This window comes from Aplidium turbinatum, chromosome 17, assembly GCF_918807975.1.
Source record: "Aplidium turbinatum chromosome 17, kaAplTurb1.1, whole genome shotgun sequence".
Taxonomy (NCBI): domain Eukaryota; kingdom Metazoa; phylum Chordata; class Ascidiacea; order Aplousobranchia; family Polyclinidae; genus Aplidium; species Aplidium turbinatum.
The window spans coordinates 18,345,194-18,363,462 of record NC_137488.1 but is presented as its reverse complement, the minus strand read 5'-3'; the positions used below and the strand labels follow the sequence as shown (position 1 = coordinate 18,363,462).

Sequence of the window (18,269 nt, the reverse complement as noted above, 5' to 3'; positions counted from 1 at the left end):
ACATTGAAAAAGATTGAAAACCACTGCAGTACACATAATCAAGTGCTATCACTATAATACAGGACCAGGACATTCTGTTGCAGGCAACCTAACGCAAGAAAATTTACAGCAACAGAATTCGTATCAAATAGTGTAGAGGTGAGATGTCTCTGCGATGGGTCGGCCGCTGTTAATTGTCTTGCATCAGAATGTCGTGTACCCTTAGTCCCTTATACTGCACATTGATACTTGAAATAGTGTCACGACATAAATGATTAGTGACCTGCTTGAACTAGAAAAAGGTTATGCAAAGCTTGGCACAGTTCCCAAGTTGACGACAAGTAAGATGCCACAGCGATCGAAAACAACACCTCAATGATTCCAAGAGCTGAAAACAACAAAGCAGGAAGTATTATAATAGCTCCCACACTTAAACAGACAAAATGTTTTAAATCACACATTATACTATCATAATATTATACTATCCTGATCTAAATATGTTTATATTAGTTTTATAGTTCACTGTAAATATAGGCTACACTCATAAATAATAGGGTGTTGCAAATTTTACAACCTATGTTGAAAATATGATTTTCTGACCGGAAATGGCGTGAAACGACACCAAAAAAATTTTTTTTGAATAATTTTAAGGTTTAGGTGTCCCACACTCACCCCGAAAATTTTGCGTTTTGCCGCAAATAAACATATTTTCAAACGCATGCAATTTCTACATTTTACATCATAACCACACCATGTTGGGTATCATTTTGATCAGAATTTTATGGAGAACATCACTAAACTATCAAAAGTTAATTTTCTGCAAGAATGTAAAAATTGAAAATTTGGCCTGGTGTAATATTTTGACAAAAATCCATTCGAAAAAGGTGGAAAAATTGGAAAATTAGACACAAAATGTTTTGAAACATATGGTTACTACGATAGTCTTATCAGTTAAATGCCAAACAGTGTCAAAACTAAGTGTCAAAGCTGATTGGGGTTGTCAATCCTCCTTGAAAATCACCATCTCATCCAAAACTTTGAAGCTATCCAACTCTTGTATCATGGGCCAATCTAATATGATATTTGCTGGTACACCTTCCAACGCAAGAGGTACTGATCAACCAATCTGTCATGTCCTCAAACAATGCTCTTCGGCGACCAACATGCCAGATTGAAAATCGAATGATAGGCTGCTATTACACCAACTGGATTTTTGTGTTTATTAAACAAACACAAAAATCCAGTTTTAAACACTGAAGCATAAAAATTGAAATTGCTAAAGTCACAGAAGAAATTTAAGAATTAAAAATAACTTTTTGCACTATTTAACTTGGATATGTGCTATAATAATTATAATATATATACACCATGTAACGACTTTGCTATATCTCACAAACAAAGCAATAGTAGCACTTTAGTGGGGCAAACCTCCATCTTTTTTGTGTGCAACACACTGTAACTTTTTAAGATTGCTTTTTCTTTATTTTTCCAACATACAATATGCAAAAGAAACTTTCTGCAATCCACATGTTTTTTAAAAATCTTACTTGATCGTGCATAGATCACAATAGCAATAGGTTGCCGCGGTTTTGCATTAAATATTGTGCCTTGCATACTAAATGCCACCAGCATCGCTTCCAACACCTAAAGATTTCACATAATCAGGAATATAAAAAAAAAAAACAGCATATGGTAACCCAAGTGCACTACTGTATATGAAAAAAAAAATCAAATTATAATGAAATAAATTATATATATACATATATTAAACTTCAATCAAAAGAGGCCTGACAAACGTCTTTAGAAACAGGAACCACAAAAATGAGTATAATGTGGAAACATCGCAGTGATTAATGTTGCAGTTGAAATAATCCACCCATGTATCTGATGTCTGGTTGTTGATGACTTACATGTACCCCATGGTTTACCAAATAATGATCCAACCTGTTATATGAGATGCAATTGGAGGAAATAACTCACCATTCCAGATACAAGAAGTGCCACAAACACAAAGGAGTAAGACTTTATGCTCTTTGCGCATTTCACATAAATGATAGTGCTTTCATTGGCGTTGCGGTCTTTTAGGTCTTCAGGATCTTGTGAAGACCATTTGTCCAAGTCAGAGTAAGAGGAGAGATAAACCACAGTGACAATAAATCTAAACAAACAAGACAATCAAACTTTTATTTTCAATGTTTTTTCAGTTAGCAAGGGTCTATCACAAGTAAAAACTATTTGTTTAGCAACAAAATAACACAACATTAGAATATGCGAAAACTGCTGTCACTTTTCATTCACAATTGCAAATAGTGTACATGGAAAACTAGTAGTGTCCCAACCAGCAAATTGGTCTATCTTTACACTGACTCAACATCAGAAAGGTAATCATAAGCAGGATATCATTTTCAACATCCATTTTAGCGCAGTCTAGCACTGAAATTCTAACGTTAATTATAAAATGTATCCTTCAATTATGCAAATTCTAAATTATGTAAAGCTCTTTATTAAAATGAATTTAAACAACTTACAAAATGAAATGTAGAAGAAACAGTAAAGCTCCAGGTAGCACTAAATCATCGCTTCCAGCCCTCCATCGACGTCTGAATATAACCAAGCCAGGCATACTTCCTTATGCCAATCTTTGTTAGCCGTAATTTATCTCATTCTTTTTGACAACTTATCTTTAAACATCAAGCTGAAAATATGTTTTGAAAGTAAACAATAATACGACCTAGTCAAATTGGGAGCTGGTATACAAGTCCCCCCCCCCCCCCCCCCTGGTAACTCATGACAAAGAGGAATTGACCAAAACATGTGGATTAAAGTGTGTGAACAGTAAAGCAAAAGTAAAGTAGTTTCACCCTATATATTTGGGTGAGTCCTGTCTTTGGCATGAGTTACCAGGGGGGGACTTGTATACCAGCTCCTCAAATTGCTGTCAGACACGAAATTGCACAACATAGGATACTAGTTTACAAACTATTGTAAGCGTAGTAGCAATCTGCAGGTCGCTGCAGTAGATGAGGTTTATTAACCAATCAAAAGGCAAGATTTAAATCATCTGATTGCAGTCATGCGACTTATGCGCATGTTAATTGAATGCTTCGGTGTTGCCAGCATGGCCTAGAGCAGGGGTTCTTAACCAGGGGTGCACGTGCAAGACATGTGCCTAGGTGGTGCAGGATGCTGAATTATCAAGGTTTGTTATAATATGACGTAAGAAGCAAAGTTCTTTTACCAGGTTTCAACAAAAATTTCGAACTGTATGCGACTACTACTTTTTAGCTAATCCTAGGGGTGCGAGAACTGGTTGGTAATTTCAAGGTGGTGCTGACAAGGCAAAAGGTTAAGAACCGCTGGCCAAGAGGGTTAGGGAATAGTCATTTCGATGCCTTGGACTCGATTCCCAGCCCTGCCATTACTCTTTTTTTTCTGTAACTACTAAACAAAGTTCAAAGCAAGAATCAATTCTCTGGCTGAGTGCTAGAAGGGTCACATGACTGCAGTTAACTGGTTCATAGAGAAAATTTTCCAATGTTTACAGCATCTACCGGTCAAAACATTCCATCTGCTACAATGATCTGCAGATTACAAATAAGCCCACTGTAAGCTGTGTTGGGCATTGGGCAAGGCACTGAGCTGATTTTTATGTTGATTAAGCGTAAATGTTACATAATAAAACTGAATCTATAAGAAACAAACAGTAGGATTGATGTGTGGATTTGGGACCATCCAGGTAATTGTGTCCACAACACAAATTTGTAAATATATTAAGTAAAAAAAGTAAAATAAAAAAATTTAACAGTTTATGTATCAATAATATCATCACAACTTGTGTAATTTTTATCTTTTTACGCTAACTATATGACATGTTTTTTGGTTTTTAGATTATGTTTTCATAAAAAACTCCGGTTTTCATAAAAAAAGTGGCATCCTGACTTTCTAGTGGCATAAAATAAATATGTTAATAAAAAGTGCTTTTATTAGGGTCAGCATTTTGTTAGTGTCATCGATTTTATTAGGGTTTTGATCTTTGCCCAGGACTAAAAAAAATTTCCAAAATACAAGTTTTTGTTTTCAACAACTTTAAACTTTTCTCAAATTAGGGCAGAATTCCTTATCTGGCAACACTATTGAGGCTATTATTACACTATAGAGTGTAAATATAGCCACAGCCTTTTTTTATATGCTTATTTTTTGATAACATAATATCAAGTTAATTTAGGATTTCTGGTACGCTGGCTATTGGAAACTGCCAACATAAAATTATTAGAAAACAAAACAAATTGACACTACTTTTTTTTCCATGCAAAAAGTAACAATAGAATGTCAAAAAAGAGGTTTCTACTGCATACAGTCACTATTGTTTCTACTTTTTCCTTTTGCTGGTTTTGTTACTGTATGATATATATTATATACTGCATTTCTTTCTCACAATATCATTTTTTCTGTATTCTGACAAAGAATAATAAATTGAATTGTGATCACCACTTCAGTGTCACACCCTACCAAGCAGTGGGAGTGGGCACTAGGATTATTAGGGCAGTAGGATTAGTAGGCTAGCTAGGAGCCTGCGCTACAGCCTAGGACCAACCAAACTTTCTTGAGATGATGAGGAAAAGAAAGTTTAAAAATTGTACAATACTGAAAACAAGAAATTCGTTCTGCTTCTGCAGTGTTGCCACAACTAGCCTACTTTAAATTTACAGCACAACACAAACTCAAATGTCTTTTTAAAAGTCATGCAAAAGGTGGTTTGGTTCATGAATGTCGATACTGGAGAAAAATAGACTGATCATTAAGTCATTAATTGAACTGAAGGTGTTTGCAAATTTGTACTACTTTTATGTAACATCACTTCAAAACATGTTACATCCCATGAAAACAAACGGCGCGAAAGCAGGTACAAAACTGCCATTGCGGGTAGGCTTATGTTTTTACTGCCTGAGCTGCTATCGTTGATTGACAAAGGTGGTCAATCGTAGCGGTAAATGAAGGCGTTAGGTATAATCACAACGCATAGTTTCTTGATACCCGACTTGATCTCTCCCTATTGGCCTGTCCCAACCAAAGCAGGCGGGCGTGCATTTCAATCACTTTTGTAAGGGCTTCGGATTTTTCTCGCTTCAGTGCAAAGCGAAAACCACAAGCTACTATTTCATTGAGAATGCAATCGGTCAATTCATTGCAATAGCCAAGATGAACCCTTATTTGAGAATCAAGAAAATGAACTATCTTCTAACTCTGAAACAAGATATCTAGAGAAGGGGATATGAAGGCTCGCAGCGATTGCCTTATTCTCATGACACTACCAGGGCGGTATAGTTTGTAGTGCTTTAAACATGTGGTTCTTCTGAAAATCGTAGAAATTTTTGTAGTGCAGCTGGTACAATGAGCTACAGAAGACAGTTAACAAATGTAACGCAGAGCATATTTAATGAATATATACTTGTTTGCTAGATGTAAAGCAAGTATACTGGTAGTTGAATTAACAAGCAACCATGAGCATGCAGTGAATATCTAGGTCTGATGCTAATAGCGCAATGCAGGTTATCATAACAAGATTTCTTAAACTACTATCTTTGCCAATTGTCATTTTACAATAAACACAGATTATTTACGATAAACAGAAGCCCATCTATTGTCAGACATAATAAAAGCCTTCGTATCCCCTTCTCTAGATATCCCTGCTCTGAAGTAGCCTATTCTTATTTGAGAATTAACTGAAGAACTGTTGCTAGCCTAGCTTTTTATAAGTTGCATTGCATACGAATCATTATCCTACCTTTCTCTGCTCTTCGCAGCTACCAACAAATTGAACCAGTCTGGGAATGTAGAAATATAATATGCCTCGGTCCCTTTTCACAAGGATTTATCTTTTTCAGGTGGTGCAAATCTACATAGCTTACACTTAATCTGTTGTAGCCTAGTTGTATGACATCTCTTGTTTAAAAACGACTTTCACCTCTTTTTAACAATGCAATTGTTGCCTACTAGTCCAACGCAAGAGGTACTGATCAACCAATCTGTCATGTCCTCAAACAATGCTCTTCGGCGACCAACATGCCAGATTGAAAATCGAATGATAGGCTGCTGTGGAATGTTTAAAACTACAGTAGCCTACCTTTTCTAAATAAAAAAAAAAACATCGTAGGCTATGTTTGTATCGAGCCTAGTCTGCTACTTTTTTTAGGAAAAGCTACTCAATAATTCTAAGGCAAGGTTGCCAGACTGAAATTGAAAAAAAGGCCAAACTCAACAAGAAAAAAGGCCAAATTGAGGCCAAATAGGTAAAAAAAGGCCAAAAATAAGCATTGTAATCAGGGTTGTCAGACTGTGAAAAGGTTTTAAAGGTGCACTGCAACGAAAATACATAGCTTTTGTATTTGTAGATCTTTCTGAAATAAAACGTTTTTCAACAATTTTTTTATTTTTTGTGTTACCATTAACTAAAAAACCTAAAAAAACCTTTTTTGAATTGAATGATTCTGATTGGTCAAAATTTTTGATGACGTCATTGGCTGGCAAAGCGGCATCCAAGGTCTATTGTTTTGCGTACAAACACAAGGAACAAATCGCGTAGGCTACCGAAACAGCGAACAATTTTGTGCTAAGGGAGTTTTTACACCCTTAAAATGGTGGCTACTTGTATGGCTCCCGGTTGTACTAACCGGGAAATCGTCAAATCTTTCATCGTTTACCTCTGAATAATGACGACAAGCTGAAGAAATGGATCTCAGCAATGAAACTCAAAAACCCACCTGTAAACAAGCACTGCCGTGTGTGCACCAATCATTTTCTGGCCAGCGATTATTAACGCGATCTACAGGCAGAGCTACAAGGCACCAAGTCCAAACACCTGCTCATCCCTGAAGCTGTTTCTTCTGTCTTTGATTTTTCAAGATATGTGAAAGCCACTGTCAATACAGTACCCACAAAACTCGATCGACCTAGGTACAGGTCTGTGAGTACGATCGGGCGTTTGGATCGAATAGCAAAGCGAGAAAAAAACAAGACTTTGAAACAGGTCAGTAAGACAGTAAAACATTGGCAGGGTAGGCAAAGGCATATTAGGCAACTCTGAATACATAGGCTACTTTTAGTTGATATAAACCACTTGGTTCAAGCAAATTATTTTCCTGCATTTTTTTCAATGCAAATTTTCCATCCAACTGCTGTCTGAACTGGTGTTGTCAGAGCATGAATCAGAATGATGTTCTTCGCTGTCAAGTCGCCGTCTTTTTGGTTCAAAGAGAAATCCTTGTCTTGTTTCAGACATCTTGTTTATGCTCAATATGCAATGACCTATGCGACGTTTATAAGGCAAATGCATGAAGCTGTTTACTTGGTTGCCAGCCGATGACGTCACAAAACACATAGCGCCATCAGGTGGCCGATTTTCATTTAGTTATATCTCCCAAACAAAAAGGCATATCAAAAAATTTTTTCGAAAAATATAATACTTAAACACTAAAGAATCATCAAAAAAATTTTAATTTTTCATTTCAGGTCCCCTTTAATGCCAAAATAATACAAGAAAAATCCGGTGGAAAATTTTCTTAGGAGGTGTAGGGGAAGGTCGGGTTAGTTGAGCCACTTTTTGCATTTTTGCAATTTTTTTTTATATGAGTTGCTTTTATTTCTTCATTCACAGTGCTCTACCTTCTGCGTATATTAAACAATATTTGTAGGAAGTACAAGCTTTATCGAACGACGACAACCGGGTCCACAGGTGTTTAAAAACTAGTAGTCAAATGGCTCAACTAACACCACAGTAAGGGTTAGTTGAGCCACAGCCTGGGGTTAGTTGAGCCTCATTTATTATTTTTGAAAACACAAATTTAATCACGTTTCTTTTCCAAGCCTTAGTTTATATTTAAAGTAATAATATCAATGTATGAAAACAGGTTAACAATTGTTCCAAGAGTCGCTCGTAACTCAATTTGCAGATAAAATAATGAAGGTACGGTATTGCTACGGCATCCAAATAACACCATTTCATTATAGCTTGACTGGAAAAATCTTGGAAAAATCCCAAAATTCTCGAGCAACAGCCACAATTATAATAATTTGCCCATTTAAATTTTTTCTAAATGTTTTTTGTTCGTATGTTTACTTTGCCGTTTTGTACATGTTTGCGCCAGCAGCAAAAAATAAATTGAATTGAACTGAATGAACTGTCCTCCTTAAAAACAGTTGAACCCCCTTGCTCTGCGGTCTGGCTACGGCCCTGCATGCTGCATTGCTTGAAGCAATAAGCCCCTTTAAATCAATCGTTCAGCGTTAAACACAGTCAGTTTGTGAGTTTCCAGTATGATTTCTGTCGGCCAGTTGTGTGGTGCCTTATTTTCTCAGTCAGTTTGTCACGAATGCCTTTCTCTGAAGTCAAGGTGTTAGTTTAATTATGGTTGTAGTGTAGTTTTTTATGTTCTGAATTAGTTTAGCTCGTTCTATTTGAATTCAAGGCATTATTTGGCTACAACGTTCCGATGTGGAAGTTCATTCATTTCTTTGTAATAAACTCCTACTCGCAAAAGAAGCAAGGTATTGTTCTCAAGATCATCCCCATTACACGCTAGTACCCGGGATGTTGCTGTAGCAGCTACAGCTAGGTATGGGCGGATGTTCAGACCACTCGACGTCCGCTACAAAGGCAATACCTTAGCAAGGTCTGAAAGGAATGGTCCAACAGGAAAGAGTCTTACTGTAGTGTCGAACAGAGCTGAACACTTTTCATAAGAAGGTCAAATATGAAGGCAATCAATATTAAAATGTCGTCAGTGAATAAAGCTAAATTCATATCGTCATAATTGAATAATTTATGTTCATGTCGTTTAAATTCCTCAATCGTCGTAGGCTACTGCGTGATATGCAGTCTGACCATGGGAAGAGCTCAACACTTTGCTCTCCTGGGCCCCATCGAAACGGGCTTTTGCCTAAGGATGGGTTTCTTTTATGTCCGGTTTTCTTTCTCCATCCTATTTTTATTATGATGACTGCTCATCCACATCAATATTGGAAACTGGCAAATGCGAACCACAACACTTCTCATTAGGCTGTCATTTATTGCTACATGTGTGCTTCTGTTTGTTTTATTGGGTTTTGTGGCCGTGCTAACTGCAGACATACAGGCTACTACATGATTTACTATTCAGGCACGTTTTAAACCTTTCAAGGTTTTGCCACCATTTCCCGTTCATTAACGTCCTGGTAGGCCTATATCGACTATTGTAGTTACTATACTTAGTTAGTATCTTTTTCGTCCCGGACGCGTTAATGACTAAAAATAAATGAATGATGTATGTATATCATTTAAGTGAACATTACTACAGTTATGCAAAGAATTTTCTTGATTACTACAGTAATTATTAAAAAAAGATTCTTTTGTAACAAGTCTATGATCAATAATTTATTTGCTTATCACAAATTTATTTATAACATCACAATAATGGTAACTTGAAACGCACTCAATTGCACAACCACGAATCACTTGTATTGCTCAACAACTGAATTTCTGAAAGCATGCTCTGCTGGCAAGCCAGCGGTTGTGTTTGACTACCGATCGATCGAAAATGCAGCTGACTTTAGTGACCTTTTGGTCTTTCGCTGCCATCCTTGTTGTGCGAATTATTTTTTTTTTTTTCTTTCTTTTTCGCCAGCAAAACAAAAATAAATTGAACAGAAAAGTGAACACGTTAGTCGTTACATTTCTGTATAGGCTACCTACTTTTGAGCGTTAACATTATAATTCCAAAATAATGTCTATAACATTCATATTTATCGATATCTTATGACTTGTAGCGGATTTTAATAAATTATAGCAAAAATAATTCTGAAAGTAGCAAGTATATATACAGTAGAATTCGCCTATAACGGCACCCCTAGGGGATTTGCAAAAACTGACGTTATAACCGAATTGACGTTATAGACGAACTACCACAAACTATTCCAAAACTGTCTTTTGATTAAAGAAAGAGGTGCATAATCCAGTCAGGTTTACTGTGTACCACCAAACTGACAAAAGTCACGCAGAAAATACAGTAAACAAAGAAATTGTTTTAAAAAAAATAACCTACAGCGAAAGGTACAGGAAATTTGCGCAATACAGCTCGTTACATTCAGTAGTAGAGAAGTTCATTGTTTATTAGCCAAAAAGGCATTGATCTTCAGCTGTTTCGGTTTTGACACGGATTTCTCTACCACATAGCGTTCAGCTTTTGCTAAATAATGTAGGATTTGCTCGCTATCGTCGTGACTTCGGATTTTTTCACGCGGGGGAAAAAAAATTAATTCAGTTAATTAGTTTATACAGTACTGCACGTACAACTGTTGCTTTGAGTTGTTTAAAGGTCAGCTGTAGAGCTGCTTTTTACAGGTGATAGTTTTTCACGCGGGAAAGAAGTTAATTCAGTTAATTAAAGTCCCTGCTGCGAACGACGTAGCAAAATAAAGGGAAGACATTTTGCAAGCAGCAGCGCTAACTGGATTAAAAGACTGACCGTTCCTGATGAAGGTGATGGCTTAAAGTGACGTTATAAACGAACAAAAGACGTCTGGGGACCAATAAAGGGTGCTGTTACATGCGAATTGACGTTATAGGCGATGCTGTTGTAGCCGAACTACAATGTACGTAAAAGATAGGAATTCTGCCGGGACCGAGCAAAATGTGACGTAATAGGCGAATTGACGTTATAAACGAAGCCGTTATAGGCGAATTTTACTGTATATAATAGAAGGACTGTAGCAGATGAGTTTTAATCCGCTACAGTGGTGACATCTGGCACCACTGGCTGGCTTAGAGGGGAGCGCAGTCTGACTCGGCGTCACATTACAAGTATTTAACAAGTATAGAACATGTATTGAACAATGGTGAATACGGTTTTCATCTGGTAAAGTTACGATATATGAAAAATATTGATTATTATGCATTTTGAAGATTAAATTTAAAAAAGGCCAAATTTAAGGCCAAATCTAGAAAAAGGCCAAACGTATAATTTCTAAGGCCAAACGGCTTTAAAAAAAGCCAAATTCGAGAAATTTGGCCTTAAAAAGGCCAATCTGGTAACCCTGTTCTAAGGTCATGCTTTGCAACTTGAGTGATATCATATTAGTATCAGAAACTTCACTCTACCAATCTCGGTAACCGAACCTGCGTCAGTGGTTCAAAACCTATGCCTACAACTGTCTACAAGTATGCGAAACTGCAACCTATCAGAGACTTTCTCAGTACGTAGATTCAAACCATCCAAATAGTTGTTGCCTTTCAAAGAATAGCCGTCCTTTTCTACAACTTCCAACACAATGATAGTTTTTTAAAACTACGACAGTCCGAGTTTTGTAGGTCTAGAGATCAACCTAGGCTATATTAAGAAATGTCCTAGTTTTAGCAAAATCATGAGATCAGATCGCTTGCTATGCAAAGTCGATGCGGGACAGTGATGGTCATATTTATTTGAAATCAATATCATTTTTTGAACATGTAGGGTTTTGAAACTTCGACTCTGAAACTTCCAGGATGAATGTACCAGACGTGGATGAGATTTAAATTTTGTTGAAAGCAACGACATCCACACTTTGAACCTAAAAACAAACTTAACGATGAAACAACCGCAAGTCACTGCTCAACTATTTTTCTAAACTAAAGTCAGAAAAAAAGCTTTTAAAAACTAAACTTTTTTTGAACTAATTAAAGATTAACAGTGGACAGCTTTTTTGACTATAACCTACAGCTTTTTACTCCATCTAGTAAGTTAAAAACAAATTAAGAAGTATAGTAGATTGAAGAATGATAATGATATAAAACAAGTGATGAAAGTAGATTGTCCGGTTTAGAATAACGACATTGATGTAACTCACATAATCTTCAAAGCCAGTTATCTCCTCTTCAAGAAAATCGGTGCCGACTTTGTCGTCCTCAACAATACAGTTGATTTGAAGTTTCATGATCCCAAACGCGACCTTGACAAACTTCGAAGCACCCCACCGCAAGCCATCACACTCGATGGATCGAACCGCCTTCTCTAACTCGCCCATATCCGTCTCATCATCCCACTGAATATAGTTAGTGTTCAATTTCTAGTCGTTTAACTTTGGAAGGGCAGTAGGAAGTTCACATTAGTAATGGATCCCAAAACTAAATTGTCACTGAAACAAATGTCCTCCACCAACAAATGGTTTGGTTTTAAATCTTTATCCTCGGACTGACAAAGCCTTGATAGGTTATTCCTGGTAGTTTTGCATACTTGCAGAGGCTCTTGACGCAGGGCAGGTTACCGAGATTGGCAGAGTGAAGTTTTTCGGTGGCACCTAATGGGTGGAGTAATTCGCATCAACAAGACTACAACAATCGGAAACTTCACTCTGTCAATCTCGGTGACGCCAGTGATTCAAAGCCTCTACAAGTATGCCAAACTGCCAGGATTAAGCTCTGCAAGAACCTGTCCCAGTCTTTTTCGGTGAGAGCCTTTTTCGGTGAGAGCCCTATTCGGTGACTTTTTTGAATTTTTTTTTGAAAATTATCGGGTACCGTAGCCTAATTAAAACCCCTAACCCCAAACCCCCTAACCCAAAAACCCAAACCCCCAAAAAACCCCAAAACTCCCAAAAAAAAAAAAAACCCCAACCCCCAAAAACCCGAACCCCCAAAAAACCGCAACCCCCAAAAAACCCCAACCCCCCCAAACCCCAACCGGCAATGATAATTAGGCTACGGCGGGCAATAACTTAAAAAAAAACTTACCGAATAGGGCTCTCACCGAAAAAGGCTCTCACCGAATAGGGAACTCACCGAATCGGACTCACCGAATCGGGCCATTCCGCCCAGTGTAAACCTCGACTGGGTGGTGGTATAATTGACTAAAAATGAAGACTAATCAAAACACAAACATGCTTTAATTCAAACCTAACAAGGCGAAAACAGTCGTACTTAACTACCCCGTGTGAAAGCAAAGTTTTGCAGCTTTAACAAGCATTGTTTTGTGGCATAGCTAAGGATCAGAAAAAAAAAGATATTCTGCAGTAATCAAGTTGAAAGAATATTTATTACAGTGCTAATCGATAACCTTTTACATTTATACAGCAACTATTTTTCTAACAAGAACATACGGGTTTGACGTCAAGAATAATAGTGGATTTGGCAATAACAGCGGGCTTTTTCTGCTTTCGTTCGTTGTAGGCTGCAACCCGTTCGGCTTTGATTCTTTCTCTCTCTTCCTCATCTTCAGAATCAGATCCGAAAAAATCAATATCAGAATCATCATCGTCATCTTGCTCTTTGGTTTGAGCTGGTTTTTCAGCAGGCTGTGAAAGAAATGTACAGATGTAGAAAATGTCACTGGATAAGCCAAACCACTTCAAAAAAACAGCAAAAGGCAGTGAATTTTCATTTACAAGTTCAGTTTCAATTTAAGCATATTACTATCAGCATGTTCAAGTTTATTTATTCGTATATACATTCCATAAAAATTACTAGATGTCATTAATTCCCTTCCACTGAAAACTTTAACTTCGTCAAAAATCATTTAGAAAATAAAGTAAAGATACATCCAATGATTTCCTAGAAATGTCAGCATTTCTAAATACAGTACAAACATTTTGCATCACCTGGTCAGGTTGTGATGTAACAACTCCTGATTTCTTTTCTACAGCAGCAAGGCGACTTTCCAAGGCACCAAGACGCTCTGTTAGCTTTGTGACAGTTGTATTTAGTTTTTTATTTTCCAAGGTTAAAGTTTCAACTTGTCTTCTTAGATCAGCTCCATCACTGTCATTCTGTAAAATATCATGTATTGTTTGTTACAGGGACATAGCTATAGAGGAGGTTGGGGGAGCAATTGCCACCCTAAAATTGTATCTTACTCCCTTCCCCCATAAAAATTTTCATTTTAGCTACAACGCTACATCACTATCTACAAGCTAAGGACACACACCAGCAGAGTGCATCAATATCATTCTCACCGAAACGGAAGGTGCGTTTAAGGATTCTTTAATCTGCTGACGAGCTTCTGCGATTTGTTGAGAAACTGATCCTCCACTGATTTGTACCTATACGAACATCACCATGATACTAATGAAAACATAAAACAATCTTGTGCAATGTTGGAAGATAATCAAGACAATTAAGTCAAGTAATCATAGATCTTTCATGGAACAAGGATTAAGTTGCTCTAACATGCACAAACGAGGAATACAACCAGTGGCGGCTCGTGGTCTTAAAACATGGGGGGGCTGCATCAACCAGTAGGCTAACCTAATATAAATAATTATAAACCTGTACCGGACTGAGTTATAAATGCACTGAGTTAGGGTTAGTAACACAGTACCAGTTCTTTTAATTGGCTGTCGTTTAATGTTTTTATCATTTAAAGTAAACTTTTGATAATGGATTGAATTTGATCAAGTTCAGGTGGTCACCAGATGGAGCTAGTATTATTTTGGAACTTGGTATTAACTTAGTTGGTTAGATCTATGCTTGTGCTTTCCAACGATAGCAAATTTGTTGAAATTGAACAACAAATGAATAAATGGGAAACAATTTCCTTCACCCCGTACTTCCTCTTTTATAATAGTCCATTCCGACCTGTGTGACGTATCATGACATCATCATCACAAAAGGACGAATTGTTAAAGAGCACCAATAATTACAGTAATTGGCTTTACTTCACATTAAAACTAGTCTGTCTCAGTGACTTCTCAAAACACAGATCAAGTAAAGTAACTTACGACCCCTTCACCTAATCACTGATAGCTTCCACACGCTTACCCTAAAGATTTACGAGAACCAAAGTTGGAATCCCTGACCGGGGTCTGTTCTATTTGCAGTCCCTACAGCGCTTGTTCAGTGACGCTAGAAAACTTTTTTCTGAAAAACCTACGTCATAAAAAAAAGAACAAGAAACACCGGACCTGCAGAATTTGCAGACCCAGAGTTGCCAATTAATTTTTGGAACACAAAATTTTTTTTATTGCAAAAAAAATTAATATTAAGAGTTTTTTTAATTCTTCAAGCGAAATAAATAAAAAAAAACATGGCAAAACTATCTATATGTAATATAATTCACAAATGCACAAAAATGTTGGGGGGGGCTGCAGTCCCGCAGTCCCTTATGACGAGCCGCCACTGAATACAACCATCTGTGAGTGCAGCAAGGAGGAACAAACCTCTAACCACATCATCTACAACTGTGTTAGTTATCATATGCCAAGCGGTGTGCATAGTCTGCATGAGTTGGATGACCAATCAATACAATGGTTGCTTAACATCTGCACAAACATGAAGCCCAAGTTACTGCCATCAATAAGATGAAGGTGGTAAAAGGCAGAGTTGACACTTAGAGTGGTGAATGAAAAAGGTTCAAATGAAGAAGTTCAATCTATTATTCATTCATTTCAAAACAGGTTGGCCAACTCTGTAAGGCTGCGAGTTTGTAGACTACGCATAAGCGATAAACACTAAATGCAATATGTACCACATGCAAATAATTCAGCTACATCTTCTTTAATCAACAATTTAAAGTTTAAATAATTGCTTGCAGCAATACCAAATAGTATATTAAAGCACCTTTTTAGCATCACCCTTCACCGTTTTACCCCTCACTAAATATTCTTGGTACTTGTACTCTGCTTCTTCAACTTTTGATCGATCAAACCAAATACCACTTGTTTGTGCTTCTACCAAGGCAGCCATTACAATTTGTTATATAACCTGGAATAAAAAAGGGTAAGGTATATATAGCAAAAAAAAAAAAATCTGAAACTACCAATAACACATATGTATATAGCTCAAAGTGCCTATGTCAATTAACCTATAAGCTAGTCATGTCTGAGAATGTCTGAAGGACATTAGTTTCACACTGCTCCAGAAAATGTGACTGTGTCTTGGCAAGACACTTAATGGCATGCCAACATAGAGCAGCTCACTCAATAACCTCAACTCAACGACAAGTTGACAACAGATATTTCTCTTCGCTGCTTCCTGTTGTGTTGCATCTGTAATCGCGATGTGTTGTATATTGTTACAATGGGATGCAACCTAGTTCGTACCCTGAACAGTTCGGACCCTCAGTTCGTACCCTAAAAAGATCGAAAGAAAAAATTAAAAAAAGCGGAAGTCGCTGATCGCAGTTTCCGCAAACATTTTAAAATTTTCCCCCTGAAAAGATCGAGAGAAAAATAGCACAAAGCCGAAGTCGCTGATCGCAGTTTCCGCTAACCTTAACCATAGGCTAATCTATGCTCCAACCCTAACCCTCGCTGATCGCAGTTTCTGCAAACATTTTCCGTAGATTCCGCTAACCGCAGTTTCCGCTAACCTTTACCCTAACTCTAACCATAGATTAATCTATGCTCTAACCCTAACCTTCGCTGATCGCAGTTTCCGAAAACATTTTTCCGCAGTTTCCGCTAACCTTTACCCTAACCCTAACTATAGAGCAATCTATGCTCTAACCCTAACCCTCGCTTATCGCAGTTTCCGCAAACATTTTTCCGCAGTTTCCGCTAACCTTTACCCTAACTATAGAGCAATCTATGCTCTAACCCTCGCTGATCGCAGTTTCTGCAAACATTTTTCAGCAGTTTTGCTAACCGCAGTTTCGGCTAACCCTAACTCTAATCATCGAGTAATCTATGCTCTGCTCTAACCCTCGCTGATCGCAGTTTCCGCAAATATTTTTCCGCAGTTCCGCGGTTTCCGCTAACCCTAACCCTCGAGTTTGTTTGCGGAAACTCCGATCAGCGACTTCGGCTTTGTGCTATTAAACTGCGATCAGCGACTTCGGCTTTTTTTAATTTTTTCTCTCGATCTTTTCAGGGTACGAACTGAGGGTCCGAACTGTTCAGGGTACGAACTAGGTTGCACCCGTTACAATGTATACAAAATAAAAACAAGAGCCGGTGTACAAGTTTCTATCCTGGTCATAAATACTATGACATCATAGACTAGAATCGACCCAAGAAATATAGGGTAAAGCGCATAGGATGAAAAGTGTGAACTGTGAATGGCATTCAACTATGCCTAACCTGTTTTATGTTTTCACTGCTTCACCCTTTCTTTTGCTATTTTCTAACCCTAAATCATAATCTTCAAAGTTAAAGGTTAAAAAAAAGCAAGCAAAAGTTGTGAAGGTGCTATTCAAACACTTCACCTTGTATTTGATTCATTTCAATCTATGGCATCATGGTATTTTTAACCAAGGCGGAAACTTGCACACCACTAAAAACATGACTATTATACACAAGCAATGAGTGACAAGAAAAACTTGAAACAGAATGATTACAGTTGAGACAAGTGGCCTAAATACATATTCAAATTGACCTATCAGTCTGGTATAGTATTTACGGTAGCATCTTTCATAATCACAACATAAGTTTCAATATAAAACAGCCGATAAAAATGTGCAAAATAATACTGTATTATATGTATATTTTAAGGTCTTGCAAGCCCAGTCAGTTTTGAATTTTGAAGTGTTGTGAAAACATCACAGTGACATTACCATGCGATAGTTGCATCACGTTACACAGAACAAATAACTTACCTTTTTAGCCGAAAATAGATACGAAAATAATAATCTATGGAATGAGGAACTACACACAATTCGAACTTCGAAGGTAAGTAAGAAAATAAATCGTAATCAAAATCAATGCAAAAATGAGGATGAGTCAAAGTTGCCAGATATTTTTTTGTATTTCCAGATCAGTTGCCACTAAAAAGTAGCCAATCTTTTACAAGTTGAAACAAAACGCAAACTTTGAAAGTTAGCATAAATTAAAGTCAAAAAACAAAATTTTTAACTACAAATGGTATTTATTTTGTAAAAGTTAATTTGAAATGAGACGTAACCAACCAGTACAAAACCCGCGACTGCAAAAATTCTCCTGTTACTTTGAAACAAAACTAGCCCAACTTGGGGAAAAACTGGCAACTTTGTCTGTGCCGGTGTCCTGGATTGAAATATCTTGCATCATAAGTTCTAGGGACGTAAGTGTAAACAGCAGTAAAATGAAATTTTCATACTAGCACAGAATTTCATACATTTGAGCACATCAGCACAATACGTCAATCGCACGTGTAATTTTTTGTTTTCCCTAAAGGCGAAAGGGATTGCGCCTTACATAAGTTTTCTTTTTTTATTGTTGCACTTGATTCCAAGCCAGTTGCCTGAGTTGCATCTTACATGAAAAGTTTCCAAGATTCTGTGTTGTTTTCTGTGTGTATTAGGTGTAAGTTGCCTGGTGTTGGTTTAGTCGGTTTGTTGGTTTCAGTAGGTTAATCTTTGTCTGCCTTGGGCACG

At 37.2% G+C, this 18,269-nt stretch overlaps 2 protein-coding genes across 3 annotated transcripts in view; both read right to left on the bottom strand.

The window, feature by feature from the left end:
- The window catches only part of LOC145786681 (diacylglycerol lipase-alpha-like), a 28,909-nt gene extending 22,937 nt beyond the window's left edge, over positions 1-5,972 (bottom strand). For both annotated transcript variants that reach the window (XM_082598393.1, XM_082598394.1), the window contains exons 1-5: positions 5,945-5,972; positions 2,508-2,674; positions 1,960-2,137; positions 1,527-1,623; positions 263-367 (exon numbers count right to left, since the gene is read on the bottom strand). In XM_082598393.1, the coding sequence (XP_082454519.1) occupies positions 263-367; positions 1,527-1,623; positions 1,960-2,137; positions 2,508-2,602 (475 nt within the window). In that variant the 5' untranslated portion in view covers positions 2,603-2,674; positions 5,945-5,972. The remainder of the gene's footprint in view (positions 1-262; positions 368-1,526; positions 1,624-1,959; positions 2,138-2,507; positions 2,675-5,944) is intronic.
- A 5,440-nt stretch (positions 5,973-11,412) lies between these two features.
- LOC145786524 (elongation factor 1-delta-like) lies at positions 11,413-17,633 on the bottom strand. The gene is made up of 7 exons (XM_082598191.1): positions 17,514-17,633; positions 15,539-15,682; positions 13,936-14,022; positions 13,582-13,749; positions 13,084-13,278; positions 11,836-12,030; positions 11,413-11,559 (listed from the first exon to the last, which is right to left on the bottom strand). The coding sequence occupies exons 2-7, from the start codon at positions 15,662-15,664 to the stop codon at positions 11,521-11,523; spliced, it is 810 nt and encodes a 269-aa protein (XP_082454317.1). The 5' UTR covers positions 15,665-15,682; positions 17,514-17,633; the 3' UTR covers positions 11,413-11,520.
- Positions 17,634-18,269: the final 636 nt, after the last annotated feature.

Coding starts and splice junctions, on each gene's coding strand:
- LOC145786524 (XM_082598191.1), bottom strand. CDS start 15,664: ATGGCTGCCTTGGTAGAAGCACAAACAAGTGGTATTTGGTTTGATCGA. Junction 14,023..15,538: donor TGAAGGGTGATGCTAAAAAG/GTGCTTTAATAT, acceptor ATGTTCGTATAG/GTACAAATCAGTGGAGGATC. Junction 12,031..13,083: donor TTATTCTTGACGTCAAACCC/GTATGTTCTTGT, acceptor AACTATATTCAG/TGGGATGATGAGACGGATAT.